Source organism: Lepus europaeus, chromosome 23 (genome assembly GCF_033115175.1).
Source record: "Lepus europaeus isolate LE1 chromosome 23, mLepTim1.pri, whole genome shotgun sequence".
NCBI lineage: Eukaryota > Metazoa > Chordata > Mammalia > Lagomorpha > Leporidae > Lepus > Lepus europaeus.
This window is the reverse complement of record NC_084849.1, coordinates 16041792-16058139: the sequence shown is the minus strand read 5'-3', so window position 1 is coordinate 16058139 and position 16348 is coordinate 16041792. Positions and strand designations below refer to the sequence as shown.

General features: G+C 53.6%; 1 protein-coding gene across 1 annotated transcript; it reads left to right on the top strand.

Annotated features, from left to right (window-relative positions):
* The first annotated feature begins 2751 nt into the window (after positions 1-2751).
* Positions 2752-3421, top strand: LOC133752259 (transcription and mRNA export factor ENY2-like). Its single transcript, XM_062182687.1, has 3 exons — positions 2752-2802; positions 3137-3224; positions 3270-3421. Exons 1-3 carry the CDS (start codon positions 2761-2763, stop codon positions 3419-3421), a joined length of 282 nt encoding a protein of 93 aa, XP_062038671.1. The 5' UTR covers positions 2752-2760.
* Positions 3422-16348: the final 12927 nt, after the last annotated feature.

The window sequence follows — 16348 nt, the reverse complement described above, 5'->3', positions numbered from 1 at the left end:
AATAAATAAATCTTTAAAAATGTCATCAGAGAGGCCTTCTGAGACCACCCTAAAGTAAAATACCTTTCCGTACCCTGCCACTCTGTCGTCTGCGGCACCTTACCGTCTCCAGTGCACTTCTCACCATCTGCTATATGAAATACGTATGGGGTCGTCATCCGCCGTCCTCCACCGAGCACCTCTGGGGGAAGGGACCGCTTGGTTCACCGTGTGATCCCAGCGCTTGGCTCACGGCAGACACCCATGGAGTATACGTTAACCCTAGCCACCTGGGAAGTGGAGACTGCTCTCCCCATTTTTCTGGTGAGCCATGCAGGAAATTGCCCAAGGCCCCACGGCTCTGGGCAAGGGGTGGACCCAGGCCGCTGTGGACTACAGCCAGTTCTGTGACCCTCAAAGCCACCCAGGCTCGCGTTTAGGAGAATGATTCTAATGGCAGGAGGTGACGCTGTCGCGCTCACACGGACCTGCTGCTCTGCGCAGGGACTAGCCAGAAAAGGAACTTCTGCTTCCTGTTGGACTTCAGTGAGCTTGGAAAGCAAAAATAGTTCACATCACCCTTGCGAGCGGGTGCATACCGTGTGTCCTTGGGTGCTGGGGGCAGCTCCTCAAGTGCTGCCTGTCCCTGTGACACCCACTCCTGCCCCCCCCCCCCACCTGGGATACCAGGCCTCTCCATGCTGGGAGTCTCCCCAAGGCCATGGCCAGACAGGCCTGGGTTTCAAGTCACCCCCCTCCCCAGCAGCTGGTGGTGTTTACCCTCACGCGGAGGCTACCAGGCTCTCTCTGACGCCCTCTGTCCTTGTCACAGGGAGCTGGCCAGTGAGCACCTCTGCCCGCCCCCGGGACAGCTGCTGGTGGTGGGGCAGGCGTGGGGACGAGGCTGGGGGAGGCTGCCTAGCCAAGGCCAGGGCCTGCTTAGGGGAAATCTTATCTGGGGCCTGCTCTGTGCCAAGAGCACCTTTAGTTCCCAAACCAATAAATATTTATCTGTCAAGAGCCTAACCCTAGGACAAGCACTGAAGCATTCTTTTCTTTCCAGCATTTTATTATCTTTTGAAAGGCAAAGAGACACAGAATTCTTCCATTTTCTGGTTCACTCTCCCGATGTTCACAGCAGCTGGGGCTGAAGCCAGGAGCTGAGAACCTCACCGGGGTCTCCCACGTCGGTGGCAGGAACCGAGTCGTTGAGCCATCACCTGCTGCCTCCCAGGGTGTAATTAACAGGAAGCTGGAGTCGGGGGCAGAGCTGGGACTTGAACCCAAGCCCTCCAGGACGCGGTGCGGGTTGCCAGAGCAGGGTCTTTACTGCTGCAGCAAATACCGGCCCTCCACCCCCACCGAGGCATCTTCTCAGCAGGCTGGGGGGAGGGGGGTGGAGACCAGGGTGCATGAGCAGCAGCACTTCGGTCCTCTGTGTAGCTTGTCTGCGCTGCTCAGCATCTGCTGTGCACTCGGTTAGGCCCCCCCCCCCCCGGCTTGGGTTGGGGCCACAGAAGTGGTCCTATGGAACACCCGTTCTAGAGGGAGCCATTGACAACAAGCGAGTTAGTACAACCGATTGGTGGGGTCTGCAGTGGGGAGGCAGGACAGCGTGGGTCTTGGTATCAAGTTCAAGTCCCAGGCCTGCTGCTTTAGCTACATAATCGTGGGTGAGTCCAGTCACCTCTTAAGAGTCTCAGGTGTAAACTGGTGGTATCCCAGGGGATTAACAGAGTGATAGATACTAGCTGTCATTTATTAAGCACTTACTATGGAGTGGCCCATCACTGGTACTAATTTAGTCATTATAACACTCCTAGGAGATAGCTGGTGTTCTTTTTTTAAAAAAAGATTTATTTATGGGGGCCTGGCACTGTGGCGTAGTGGATAAAGTAGCCACCTGTGGTATGGCATCCCATATGGATGCTGGTTCGTGTCCTGTGTCCAGCTATTCTTCCTCCAATCCGGCTCTCCAATATTGTTTGGTCCAAGCCCTTGGGTTCCTGCACCCATGTGGGTGACCTGGGAGAATCTCCTGGCTATTGGTTTCGGATCAACCTTGTGGCCATTTGGGGAGTAAACCAGCAGATGGAAGACTTTCTCTCTCTCTCTTTCTCTCTCTGCCTCTGCCTCTCTGTAACTCTGCCTTTTGAATAAATAAATAAATCTTTTTAAAAAATGTTTATTTATTTAGGGGTTGGCTCTGTGGCACAGAGTTAAAGTCACGGTCTGCAGCACTGGCATCCCATATGGGCACCAGTTCAAGTCCCAGCTGCTCCACTTCAGAATCAGCTCCCTGCTAATGCACCTGAGAAACAGTGGTGAGGACGGCCCAAGTGCTTGGGCTCCTGTACCCATGTGGGAAACCCAGAGGAAGCTCTAGGGTCTTGGCTTTGGCTTGGCCCAGCTCCAGCTGTTACAGCCATTTGGGGAGTGAACCAGCAGATGGAAGACCTGTGTGTGTGTGTGTGTGTGTGTGTGAGTGACTCTGATGTTAAAATGAATAAATACTGAGACCCTGCCCCGGAAATGTGTGTTCTAGCTTTCTGTGTATTCAGTGCCCGAGCCACTGAGGGTCTAAATCCGGGCAGCCCGAGGGTGTGGTAGGTAAGGGTCGTCAGCGCAAGGGCCATTTCGTTGCTGGGAAGGGACAGCCCTCGCCCGCAGTGATGGTGTTGATAGACTCTTAAACATGTTAGGGTGCTTGCCTAGTGGATTTAGAAGAAAATGCTCTGTGTTGTATATCTGAAAATACAAGTTGATGTCTAGGTTAGCAAGATGAACAAAGACACGCAGATGAGAGCAGCGATTAACCAAAAGTTGATCGTTGGCGCCGCGACTCACTTGGCTAATCCTCCGCCTGCAGTGCTGGCACCCCGGGTTCTAGTCGCAGTTGGGGCACTGAATTCTGTCCCGATTGCCCCTCTTCCAGGCCAGCTCTCTGCTATGGCCCGGGAAGGCAGTGGAGGATGGTCCAAGTGCTTGGGCCCTGCACCTGCATGGGAGACCAGGAGGAAGCACCTGGCTCCTGGCTTCGGATCAGCGCAGTGCACCGGCTGTAGCGGCCATTGTGGGGGTGAACCAACAGAAGGAAGACCTTTCTCTCTGTCTCTCTCTCTCACTAACTCCACCTGTCCCAATTAAAAAAAAAAATTTGATCGAAACTGGAGAAAGAGAACGCCTCAAAGAGGTGCTGAGAGTTAAGTGTGGCTGGAAGGGCCAATTGAAGGCACACTGGAAAGGTAATGATTTTAAATGACATGATTTGTTTTTTGATTTTGCATGAGAGGTAATTAAGGAAAAAGGACTAGAACACGTTACTGTTGATGACTTGGAGGCTGAAGTCGCCCCGAAAGGCAGAGCCCTGGTACCCGACGGCGTAAAGAAGGAGCTCCTACGAAGAAGAAGAACATTCCTTACTCAGCACGCCAGCCTTTAAGACTGAATCAGGGCGAGTGCCATGGCTCAACAGGCTAATCCTCCGCCTTGCAGCGCCAACACACCAGGTTCTAGTCCTGGTCGGGGCGCCGGATTCTATCCCGGTTGCCCCTCTTCCAGGCCAGCTCTCTGCTATGACCCGGGAAGGCAGTGGAGGATGGCCCAAGTCCTTGGGCCCTGCACCCGCATGGGAGATCAGGAGAAGCACCTGGCTCCTGGCTTAGGATCAGCACGATGCGCCGGCTGCAGTGGCCATTGGAGGGTGAACCAACAGCAAAGGAAGACCTTTCTCTCTGTCTCTCTCACTATCCGCTCTGCCTGTCCAAAAAAAAAAAAAAAAAAAAAAAAAGACTGAATCAGATTGTGCTGTTCTGTGGTTTCATTTGTAAAAGGAAAACTTGCCATAAATTAGAGGTCATTTTCCCAAAATAAAATCCTTTTTTGTAGCAAAAAAAAAAAAAAGAAATATTTATTTATTTGAGTGTCACAGTGACAGTGAGAGAGAGAGAGTGAGTGGGGGGAGGGGAGAAAAAGAGAAGGAGAGCTTCCATGTACTGGTTCACTCCCCAGATACCTGCAACAACAACCTGGGCTGGGCCAGGCTGAAGTCAGGAGCAGGAACTCCATTCAGGTCTCCCACGTGGGCAGCAGGGAAAGTACTTGAGCCACCACCTGCTGCTTCCCAGGCGCATTAGCAGGACGCCGAATCCGAGCTGGAACCGCCGGGTCTGGAACGCTCCTCCGACATAGGATGCCAGCGTGATGCGCTGCACCACATGCTGGCCCCTGGCATTTCTGATTACTTTAATTGTGCATATTTATGGAGCACAGTGTGATTATTTAATACATGTACTCGATGGGTGGTGACCATGTCGTAGGGGCTATCCTTATCCCATTTTACAGCTGAGGAAACAAAGCACAAGGTCAGGTCATTGCTTAAGTTTTAAATGATGGAGCTACGACTCAGATCCAGAAGTCTGACCCCAAAGCTTACACATTTGAGTTACAAGATGCTGCTTCGATGCTGCAAGTGGCCTTAGCGCAGTGCCTGACGCACGTGAGCACTCAGTAACTGTGAACTGTTGGCACTGTCATCGCCAAGGGGGAAGGCACTGGGGTCTACGGAAGCAGAGCAGAAGGGCATTTGGTTTGGACTTTGGAGATCAGTCAAGGAAGGCTTTCTGAAGGAGGTGACATCTAAGTCACTACCCACCCAGGGCCGGTGCTGTGTCTTAGTGGGTAAAGCCACTGCCTGCAGTGCCGACATCCCATATGGGCCTGGGAAAACAGTGGAAGATGGCCCCAAGTCTTTGGGCCCTTGCATCCACGTGGGAGACCAGAAGAAGTTCCTGGCTCCTGGCTTCAGATCGGCACAGCTCCAGCCATTGCAGCCAATTGGGAAGTGAACCAATGGGTGGAAGACCTTTCTCTCTCTCTCCCTGCTTCTCCATCTTTCTGTGTGTAACTCTGACTTTCTAATAAATAAATAAATCTTTTTTAAAAAAAAATTTAAGTCACTACTCACCCACAAAGTCAGGGACAAGACAGGATCTTGTCTGAGGTTTTCCGTGGTCAGTTTTACCATGGGGACAGAGCCCCGACTGTAGTTTGCACAGAAGGCTGGGTGTGGTCAGGAGAGGGGCAGTCCTGTAAGGCAGGCAGAGTGGTGTAGCTGTGCAGGTCAGAGCATGGATGCAGATGCTGACCCCACTGTGGTTTGAGTCCTGGGCCTCGCCCTCCCCACGAGAGGACCAGCGGCCATCTGCTTTACCTCTCTGAGCCTTTTTTTCCTCTCTCTCTCTCTTTTTTTTTTTTTTTTGACAGGTAGAGTGGACAGTGAGAGAGAGAGAGACAGAGAGAAAGGTCTTCCTTTTTGCCGTTGGTTCACCCTCCAATGGCCACCGTGGCCGGTGCACCACACTGATCCGAAGCCAGGAGCCAGGTGCTTCTCCTGGTCTCCCATGCGGGTGCAGGGCCCAAGGACTTGGGCCATCCCCCACTGCACTCCCAGGCCATGGCAGAGAGCTGGCCTGGAAGAGGGGCAACCGGGACAGAATCCGGTGCCCCGACCGGGACTAGAACCTGGTGTGCCGGCGCCGCTAGGCAGAGGATTAGCCTATTGAGCCGCGGCGCTGGCTAACCTTTTTCTCTTGATATACATTTTATTTATCTTTAAGCAAGATTTATTTATTTGAAAGGCAAAGTGACAGAGAGGGAGAGACAGAAAAAATGAGATCTTCCATCATCCAGTTCTCTCCCCCAAATGCCTGCAACAGCCAGGCTGAAGCCAGGAGCCCAGAACTGCTTCTGAGTGACCCAGCTTGTGAGTGGCAGGGACCCAAGCGCCTGGGCCATCTTCTGCTGCCTCCCCAAGCGCGTTAGCAGGGAGCTGGATTGGAAGCAGAGCAGCCAGGACTCCCATAGAGATGCCAGCATTGCTAGTGGTGGCAGCAGCAACACCTGCTGAGCCGTTTCCGCTGCTCCCAGAGATTTCTACTTCCTGATTCCCCTGAATTCCCTTGCAGCCTGGCCAGGAGAATGAACGGCAAAATGGTGAAGATGCAGATTCTCAGGCCTTGCTGGGCCCATGTCCTGGCTCTGCTGCTTCTGCCGCACAAATCGCTTCGCCTTTCTGTGCCTCGGTTTCTTCATCGGTAGAATGAGGAAAATTAGAACATCTCCTGTTAGGTTTGTTGGGGTGACTGAATGTGATGATGTGGGCAAAGCACGTAGCATCCTGTCCTTATTATTAGTCACTGACTGCTACGGGCAGTTTTGGGCGCAGCGGGTTCCGCCGCCGCCTGCAGTGCCGGCGTCCCGTCCTGGAGTGCTGGCTTGAGTCTTGGCTGTCCTGCTGGCCATCCAGCTCCCTGCTCATGCACTTGGGAAAGCAGCAGAGGATGAGCCAAGGACTTGGGCTCCTGCACCCACGTGGGAGACCCAGATAGAGTTCCTGCCTCCTGGCTTCAGCCTGGCCCAGCCCTGGATGTTGTGAGCATTTGGGAATTAAACAAGAGCAAGAGCTCTCTGTCTGTCTCTTTCTCTTTGTCACTCTGCCTTTAAAAAAATTACAAAAGAAGAAGAAGAAAATAAACAGCAGGTGTACGTCATGAGAAAAGGTCTATTGGAATGTGATGGTATCTGTCTCCCCCACACACTGTATCTCAACAAAGCTGTTAGAAACAACATGGCAGGCTACAAAATATTATAACACATATGCTTCCATGTTTGTAAAACTGCATAGAAAAACTGTAAGGACTATAATCACAGTTTAACAGGAGTGATGTCTGACCTATAATTTCTTTTTTAAAATGTTCCACCATTGTAGAACATGCTGGCATTGTGGCATAGTGGGTTAGCCATCATTTGCAATGCTGGCATCCCATATCAGAGCACCTGTTCAAGTCCTGGCTGTTCCACTTCCAATCCAGCTCCCTGGGAAAGGAGTGGAAGATGGTCCAAGTACTTGGGCCCCCCTGCACCCACCTGGGAGACCCGGATGGACCTCCTGGCCCCTGGCTGCGGCCTGACCCAAAACTGGCTGTTGTGGCCATTTGGAGAGTGAACCAGTGAATGGTGGACCTCTCTCTGTCTCTCCCTCTCTCTCATTCTGCCTTTCAAATATATAAATTAAAAAAAAAAAATGGTGAATTATTATTTGTTGTTTTTCAAAGGATTCTGCCATGAATATAGGAGGAAGTCTTCCAAAAGTTGATGGAAAATGCATATTGTGAAAAAATATATGCCTGGGTTCCAAAATTTTTTGCATGAAAATAAACTCTTTTAACTCCATTTTCCAAGAACTTTTTGAAGCACCCGCGTCTGTTACTTGCGTTATAAGAACAAAGGCTTTCCTCGAGAAGCAGACTAGCAAGTTGCTACCAAGAGACCCCCGCCAGGCTGTAAGCCCCCTGAGGGCCGGGACCCCTGGCTGGGGCGCGGGAGAGGCGCTTAGCCAGCTTTTCCGGCAGGGGGTCTGGGCCTGGCGGGGCGGGCGCCGCGCCTGCAGTACCGCTCTCGCCCGGTGGGTGGCAGGCTTCGCATGTGCGGGCGCCGCCCATGAGCCTCCGACCTTCAACGTGGCCGTCTGGCCTCCAGGTCCTTGAAGGACAGGACCGGGGGAGGTGGAACCTGTGAGGGCCCTGGGGACGCCCCGCCCGGCCCCTGGGACTCCTCGAGGCCTCCCCTCCCTCCGAGACTTGGGCTGCTTGCCTGGAAGCTTCACTTCCCAGACAGTGCCCCTCAGGGGCCCTGGCAGGGGCCTGGGAGCCCCAAGAGAAGGGAGAGGCTGGCCCCCAAATCTCCGGGTCAGGCACCCCCAGCTCGCGGGGTGGGGACGCCCTGACGGTCCTTGCCGGCCCGCCCGCCGGCCCCTTTGGTCGTCCAGGGGCCCTGTTCGCAGCCGGGTTTGGCCCAGGAGCAGAGAGGCAGTGCCAGCTCCTCCCCTGGCAAAGCCCTGTGCATCCAGGCGGCTTCCCTGCAGGGGGTGTGCCCATCTAACTTCCTACTAATAAATAATTATTATTTTTCTTTAAACTATTTATTTACTTGAAAGGCAGAGTTACAGAGAGGCAGAAGCAGGGAGAGAGACAGAGGTCTTCCATCTGCTGGTTCACTCCCCAAATGGCCGCAAGGGCCAGAGCTGAGCTGATCCGAAGTCAGGAGCTTCTTCCGGGTCTCCCATGTGGGTGCAGGGACCGAAGCATTTGGGCATCTTTTGCTACTTTCCCAGGCTATTAGCAGGGAGCTGGATCAGAAGTGGAGCAGCCGGGACTTGAACCAGCACCCATATAGGATGCTGGTGCTGCAGGTGGTGCTTAACCTACCATACCACGGTGTTGGCCCCCAAAATTATTTACCTGAAAAACAGAGTTAGAGAGCAAGAGCGAGAGAGAGAGAGAGAGAGAATATCTTCCATTCACTGGTTCACTCCCCAAATGGCTGCAACAACCAAGGCTGGGCCAAGCCAAAGCCAGGATCCCGGAGTTTCTTCTGGGTCTCCCACATGGGCCAGCTTCTGCTGCTTTCCCAGACCATTAGCAGGAAGATGGCTAGGAGTGGAGCAGCGGGGACTTGAACCAGCACCCACATGGGATGCAGACGTCACAGGCAGCAGCTTAACCCACTGCACCGACTAACTACTAATTATCAGTGCTAATGCTTAGTTGACGTGTGCTCACTATGGTGCTGGCACTTGATATTGATGATCTCATTTTATTATCTCATTTAACGAATGAAAGCAGAACCACTATTATCCCCACTTTACACATGTGGGAAAAGCAGCTCAGAGAAACCAAAATTGATTCAAGCCTGAGAGAGAGATAATATTCAGATCCCAAAGTCTGTTTTCAAACATATGCATTTTTCTTAATAATGAGTTAGGGGCGGGTCTGTAGTGTACTGGCTAAGACCTGCTTTGGGGCACCCACGTGGCATATGGAAGAGCCTGGGTTCTACTTCCGACTCCACCCTGGATTCCAGCTTCCAACCTGGAAGGCAGCAGGTGTTGCTTGGATCCCTGCCACCCATGAGGCAGCGCTGGCTGTTGCAGGCATTTGGGTTGTTAACCAGCACATGGGCGATCTCACTCTCTCTCTCTCTGCCTTTCAGACAAATAAAATCAATTAATTAATTAAAATAATTATTTAAATATCCATAAGGCTCAAATTACAAAAGAAAAGGATAAATAATGCCAAGCACGCCCATCACGGTGCTCCAGCCTCTCTAGTTCCATTCCCAAAAAGGTTCCCCCAGGGGGGCCTCGTGTATTCTCCTGAGAGTTTCTGTCTGTGGACGAGCACCTTTTAACTGCCTCGTGCACACTTGCTACGGATTTCCCACAGCGTAGGAAGAACCATGTGCTCGCCTTTTTTTTTTTTTTTTTTTTTGACAGGCAGAGTGGACAGTGAGAGACAGAGAGAGACAGAGAGAAAGGTCTTCCTTTGCCATTGGTTCACCCTCCAATGGCCGCCGCGGCTGGCACGCTGCGACCGGCGCACCGCGCTGATCCGATGGCAGGAGCCAGGTGCTTCTCCTGGTCTCCCTTATGGGTGCAGGGCCCAAGCACTTGGGCCATCCTCCACTGCACTCCCGGGCCACAGCAGAGAGCTGGCCTGGAAGAGGGGCAACCGGGACAGGATCGGTGCCCCGACCGGGACTAGAACCCGGTGTGCCGGTGCCGCAGGCGGGGGATTAGCCTAGTGAGCCACGGCACCGGCCACTTTTTTAAAAGGCGAGCATGGCCGGCGCCGTGGCTCACTAGGCTAATCCCCCGCCTGCGGCACCGGCACACCGGGTTCTAGTCCCGGTTGGGGCGCGGATTCTGTCCCGGTTGCCCCTCTTCCAGGCCAGCTCTCTGCTGTGGCCCAGGAGTGCAGTGGAGGATGGCCCAAGTGCTTGGGCCCTGCACCCCATTGGAGACCAGGAGAAGCTCCTGGCTTCGGATCAGCGCAGTGTGCCGGCCGCAGTGTGCTGGTCACAGTGGCCATTGGAGGGTAAACTTATGGAAAAGGAAGACCTTTCTCTCTGTCTCTCTCTCTCTCTCACTGTCCACTCTGCCTGTCAAAAACAAAGTGATTTTTATTTATTTAGAGAGGCAGAGGGAGAGAGCCCACGAGAGTTCCTGTCCTCTGGTTTACTCTCCTAATGCCTGGAACAGCCAGAGCTGGCCTGGGGCCAATGCGGGGACCCAGGAACACAGTCCAGGTCTCCTACGTGAGTGGCAGGAACTCATGTTTTCTTCTTCTTCTTCTTCTTCTTTTTTTTTTTTTTTTTAGATATATTTATTTGAAAGTCAGAGTTACAGAGAAAGAGAGAGAGGGAGAGACAGAGAGATATTCCATCTGCTGGTTCATTCCACAAATGGCCACAATGGCCGGGGCTGGGCTGGGCCGAAGTCAGGAGCCTGGAGCTTCATCTAGGTCTCCCACATGGGTGCAGGGGCCCAAGCACTTGGGTCATCTGCTGCTTTCCCAGGGAGATGGATCGGAAGTGGACTCAAACCGGCACCCATATGGGATGCTGGCATCACAGGTGGTGGCTTAACTCGATATGCCACAACGTCGACCCTGGAAACCCAGCTATTTGAGCCATCAGCACTGCCTCCTTGGGTCTACATTAGCAGGAAGCTGGAGTCGGGAGGCAGAGCCAGGAAACAAACCCAGGAAGTCCATATGGGATGATGGGATGTGGGCATCTTTTTTTTTTTTTCCTTTTTTTTAATTTTTGACAGGCAGAGTGGACAGTGAGAGAGAGAGAGACAGAGAGAAAGGTCTTCCTTTTGCCGTTGGTTCACCCTCCAATGGCCGCCGTGGCTGGCGCGCTGCGGCTGGTGCACCATGCTGATCCGATGGCAGGAGCCAGGTGCTTCTCCTGGTCTCCCATGGAGTGCAGGGCCCAAGGACTTGAGCCATCCTCCACTGCACTCCCTGGCCACAGCAGAGAGCTGGCCTGGAAGAGGGGCAGCCAGGACAGAACCGGCGCCCCGACCGGGACTAGAACCCGGTGTGCCGGCGCCACAAGGCGGAGGATTAGCCTAGTGAGCCGTGGCGCCGGCTCGGGATGTGGGCATCTTAACTGCTAGGCTAAAAACCTGTTCCAGATGGTTTTCTCTGCTAGAACTAGGCGGAGTTTCTCTTCGCTGACTTATCTGATTGGCATTCGGGGACTCCCCGGGGCACCTCCACTCCCCTTACGTGTGCACCACAGTGGCCTCCAGTCTCCACACCACATCCTCCTCTTCCTACCTCTGTGTCCAGCTCCTGTCCAGCTGCTGCATCGCTGCCATCCCATCCCCCTGCCAGGACCCCTCTGCACTCCCTCTGCCCCCAGGACTCTGCCTGCACCTCTCCCGGCTTCGGTGGGCACTCGGCTCCGTGCCTGGTTCTCCGACCTCTGAGGCTGTTCATTCTAGGGACCTCATCAGTTAGGTGGCCTTCAAGTGGTGCCACCATCCACCCAGTCCCCCGGCCCGCAAACCAGGGCTTCTCCTGCATGCACACCCAGTCAGCCACCTCGTGCGACAGCTTCTGCCTTAGAAGCACCTGTCAGATCTTTCCATTCCCACTGCCTCTGTCCCCTGGGCTGTTGCCGTGGCCTCCAGGGTGGTCTCCTTCCCACACCCTCACCCCCGCAGATGTATTCTGCACACAGCAGCCAGGGTGTTCAAAACCCTCCCACGGCTGCTGTTGCCCTTAGGATACAATGCACGCACGCTCCTTATTCTGCCCCCGGGGCCCTAAAGGCTACACTCAGTGGCTATCTCCACCATGAGAACCAAGGGCACCTCGCTCACTCCTCCTCTGAGCTCACCTGCCTTCCGTGTCTGGAACGTGACAGCCCCTTCCAACCTCTGGGCCTTCGCTCACGCTGAGCCCTCTGCCAGGGCTGCTCCTCCCACTCCTGCTCTAACTTCTTTAAAAAAAAAAAAAAAAGGTTATGGGTTGGTTCGTGGGTGGGAGGGTGGTTATGGAGGGAAGAACCGCTATAATCCAAAAGTTGTACTTTCAAAATTTATATTTATTAAATAAAAGTTTTCTATAAAAATAAATTTAAAAAGATTTATTTGTGTGTTTGAAAGTCAGAGAGAGAGGGAGAGACAGAGAGGTTTTCTTATCTGCTAGTTCACTCCCCCAAATGGCGGTAACAGCTAGGGCTGAGCCAGGCCAAAGGTAGGAAAAAATAAAATGTTTAAAACAATAAATAATAAAAAATCTTTAAAATAAAATTAAATAATAAAGAAGTAAATCTTTTATTTTTATTTATTTATTTTTTGACAGGCAGAGTGGACAGTGAGAGAGAGACAGAGAGAAAGGTCTTCCTTTTGCCGTTGGTTCACCCTCCAATGGCCGCTGCGGTAGGCGCGCTGCGGCCGGCGCACCGCGCTGATCCGATGGCAGGAGCCAGGTGCTTCTCCTGGTCTCCCATGGGGTGCAGGACCCAAGGACTTGGGCCATCCTCCACTGCACTCCCTGGCCACAGCAGAGAGCTGGCCTGGAAGAGGGGCAACCGGGACAGGATTGGTGCCCCGACTGGGACTAGAATCCGGTGTGCCGGCGCCACAAGGCGGAGGATTAGCCTAGTGAGCCGCGGCGCCGGCCCAGAAGTAAATCTTTTAAATAAATAAACTGGGGTCTAGCACTGTGGTGCAGTAGGCTAAGCTCCCACCTGCAGTGCCAGCATCCCATGTGGGCGCCAGTTCGAGTCCCAGCTGCTCCTCTTCCAACCCAGCTCCCTGTTATGGCCTGGGAAAGCAGTGGAGGATGGCCCAAGTGTTTGGGGCCTTGCACCTGTGTGGGAGACCTGGAGGAAGCTCCTGGCTCCTGGCTTTGGATCGGCGCAGCTCTGGCCATTGTGGCCATCTGGGGAGTGAACCAACAGATGGAAGACCTTTCTCTCTCTCTCTCTCTGACTGTAACTCTGCCTCTCAGATGAATAAATAAAATCTTAAAAACAAAAAACAAAAAAAACCCAGGTGCAAACCTTGCCTGCATCCCTTGCTGTGTGTTCTTGGGCAAGTCACTTGCTGTCTCTGGGCGTCCTTTCTTCATATATGAAATGACAACAGTAAGGACAAGATCACACTCTAGTCATGTTGGCTGTTTGTTGGGTGCTTAAACACCCAGCCTTATTACCACCTCAGGACGTTTGCAAGTGCTGGGCCTCTGCCTGGGTCTCTCCTCTCCCCGGTTCTCATTTGATGTGCCTCCCCCTTATATAGCACACTTTCTCTCTGTCTCTCTCAAATAAATACAAATCAGTAAACGTTGAAGAAAGTTGATTCCATCGTCAGAACAACTCTGAGAGAAGTCAGGGCTGTGATAAGCTTCCTCTGTCAACGGAAGCGACGAAGGCGCAGGCGGCTCCAGCAACAAGTGTCCGAGGACAGGTTGCTGGCCATGGACCCAGCCTGGCCTAGAGATGAGCCGCCAAGGGAGCCGGCATTTGGCACGGCGGTTCAGGTACCACTTGCGATGCCCGCATCCAGAGCACCCAGAGTGGAGGCCTGGCGCCACTTCCTGCCAGTATTCACCCTGGGGGGCAGCAGGCGGTGGCTCACGTAGTCCCTGCCACCCACTTTGGAGATTCAGGCTGGGTTCCAGGCTCCGACTTTGCCCTGGCCCAGCCCTGGCTGTTGCAGGCACTGGGAAGTGAACCAGGGCCTAGGAGATCTGTCTGTCTACCGCTCTACCTTTGGAATAAAATGAAAACAACAACAAAGAAAACCATGAGTCACCCGTGGTGGCCATGTGGGTTATTCCAGGAGGGACAGAGCCCAAGCTTCTTCTGAAAGAAGCAGGTGTTCTCTGGGTCACGTTACAAAGGAATTCTCCACTTATTCAAATGTCGCTGCTGGCTGCTAGGCACCGAGTACTCCACATAGAAGGACTTAGTTCAAACAAACAGAGGCTTAGCTTTGACAATGGAGGTGAAAGCCACATCAGATCTGAGGAAGATCAGCACCCCCCCCCAAATGTCGGAGTCTGGTGGGAGGCGCCCCCAGCCCTGGAGACCACACCTCCCGCCAACGCTGATGCTCTCCCTGGCTCCTTCTCTTCACCCAAGACATGATGAAGCAGGTGCTCAGGGCTGGGCACCGCCTCTGGGAAGTCTCCCCTGGTTCCTCAGGCTGTGGCAGGTGCCCCTTCCAAGCCCTCACAGTCCCTGGGTGCGTCATTCTGCCAGGTCACCCTCCCCTTCCCCTGCTCCGTCACCTGTGAACTCCCAAGGCCCAGGACTGTGACTTCTTTGTTGCTGTGTCTCTTCCCCCCTTCTCTTGGCCTCTTCACTCCTATTCACCTCTCAAGCCTCATCTTAGGGGTCACCTCTTCCCAGAAGCCTTCCCTGACAACCCCCCATCATCCACTTGGAAAACTCCCTTCACTCTGTGCTGATTGCTTGTCTAGGAGGCCTTGCCTCCAGGCTGGAGTTCCCACATCTCTCATATTTATGGGTCACTAGGAAAGCCTGTAAGAGCAGATACCCAGGTTCCAGCTTCAAAGAGTCTGATTCTGAGAACAGGAGTCAGGAGTAGGGCCTGAGGATCTGCATTGTTACACGTCGTGCCTGCACTTGGACAGGGGCCATCAGAGGAACAATGTAGTACACTAGGCTGCTTGAAGGCAGTGGCCACGATTGTGTTGGGGTCCCGTTAGCTATGCCTGGCACATAGGAGGTGATCACGCACCTTCTTTTTTTTTTTTTTTTTAAGAATTTATTTGTTTGAAAGGCAAAGTCACAGAGAAAAGGTGAGGCACAGAGATCTTCCATCCACTGGTCCACTCCCCAATGACCGGGGCTGGGCCACACGGAAGCCAGGAGCCAGGAGCTTCCTCCAGGTCTTCCATGTGGGTCCAAGGACCCAGAGACTTGGGCATCCCCTGCTGCTTTCCCAGGTGCATTGGCAGGGAGTTGGATCGGAAGTGGAGCAGCCAGAGCTCGAACTGGCACCCATATGGGATGCTGGCATTGCAGGCAGCAACTTTACCCACTGCACCACAATGCCACTGCCCACCTTATTTTTTTTTATTTTTTATTTTTTTACAGGCAGAGTGGACAGTGAGAGAGAGAGACAGAGAGAAAGGTCTTTTCCTTTTTGCCGTTGGTTCACCCTCCAATGGCCGCTGCGGCCGGCACATCGTGCTGATCCTAAGCCAGGAGCCAGGTGCTTCTCCTGGTCTCCCATGCGGGTGCAGGGCCCAAGGACCTGGGCCATCCTCCACTGCCTTCCCGGGCCATAGCAGAGAGCTGGCCTGGAAGAGGGGCAACCGGGACAGAATCTGGCGCCCCGACCGGCACTAGAACCTGGTGTGCCGGCGCCGCAAGGCGGAGGACCAGCCTGTTAAGCCACGGCGCCAGCCGTACTAATACTCTTAAAAAAAAAAAAATAAAAAAAGTAGAACCACTCATATAGGATGTCAGTGCGGTAGGCAGTGGCTTACCCCGCTGCACCACAACACTGGTCCCCATACACGATCCTTGAATGAATGACTGCTAGCATTAGTTACATTCTCCAAACCAGCAACTTGAGTTTGGCCTTGAAAGAGCCACGTGGCTGTCATATGCTTCTGCTCTCCTGGGAGGGAGATGGGAGAAAGCCGAGGCTCTGGGTCCTCAATGCGGCATTGGAAACCAAGGCCCCCACTTTCTGGCTAGGCAAGCCTCGGTTTCCCCATTGGCAAAGTCGCGGTGATGATGCCCCTGCCTGCCTCGCGGGGGCTGCGGGCACAGTGAATACTGTAGAGCTCTCAGCACAGTGCCTGGCCCAGAGGCGGAGTCCAGAAACATCTGGGTCCTATTATTCTTATTGGTGTCATTATTATAGCTATAATCATCAGAGCCGGAAGGAAGTCAAGACCCCCCCCCCACCAGAGGCCCCGCTCAGGAGGCCCTGGCTCACCCCCTGCTGAGTAATTCCCCCCCCGGGGGGGGGGCTGCGGGAGGGCGGGGTGTGGACCGCGCGTGTCTGCATCTTCTCCACACCTTCAGCTGTCAATAACTGAACCACAGAGACGCTGAGTCCAGTCAGGGACGGGGCCTTCTCCAAGATCCTTTCTTGTTCCTCTCTTTTCTAAGATTTCCTTATTTGAAAGGCAGAGCATCAGAGAGAGAGAGAGAGAGAGAGAGAGAGAGAGAGAGAGAGAGAGAGAGAGAAAGAGAAGACACAGAGAGATCCTCCATCTGTGTGTTGGTTCACTCTCCAAATGGCCAGAACAACCAGGATTGGCCCAGGCTGAACCCTGGATCCCGGAACTCCACTGGGCTCTCTCACATGGCTGGCAGGGTCCCCAGCACGTGGCCCATCATCTGCTGTATTCCCAGGAGCATCAGCAGGGAGCTGGATCGGAAGCCAGATCAGAAGCAAAGCAGCCAGGACTAGAACCGGTTCCCTGATACAGGATGCCTGTATTGCAAGTGGTGGCTTACCCTG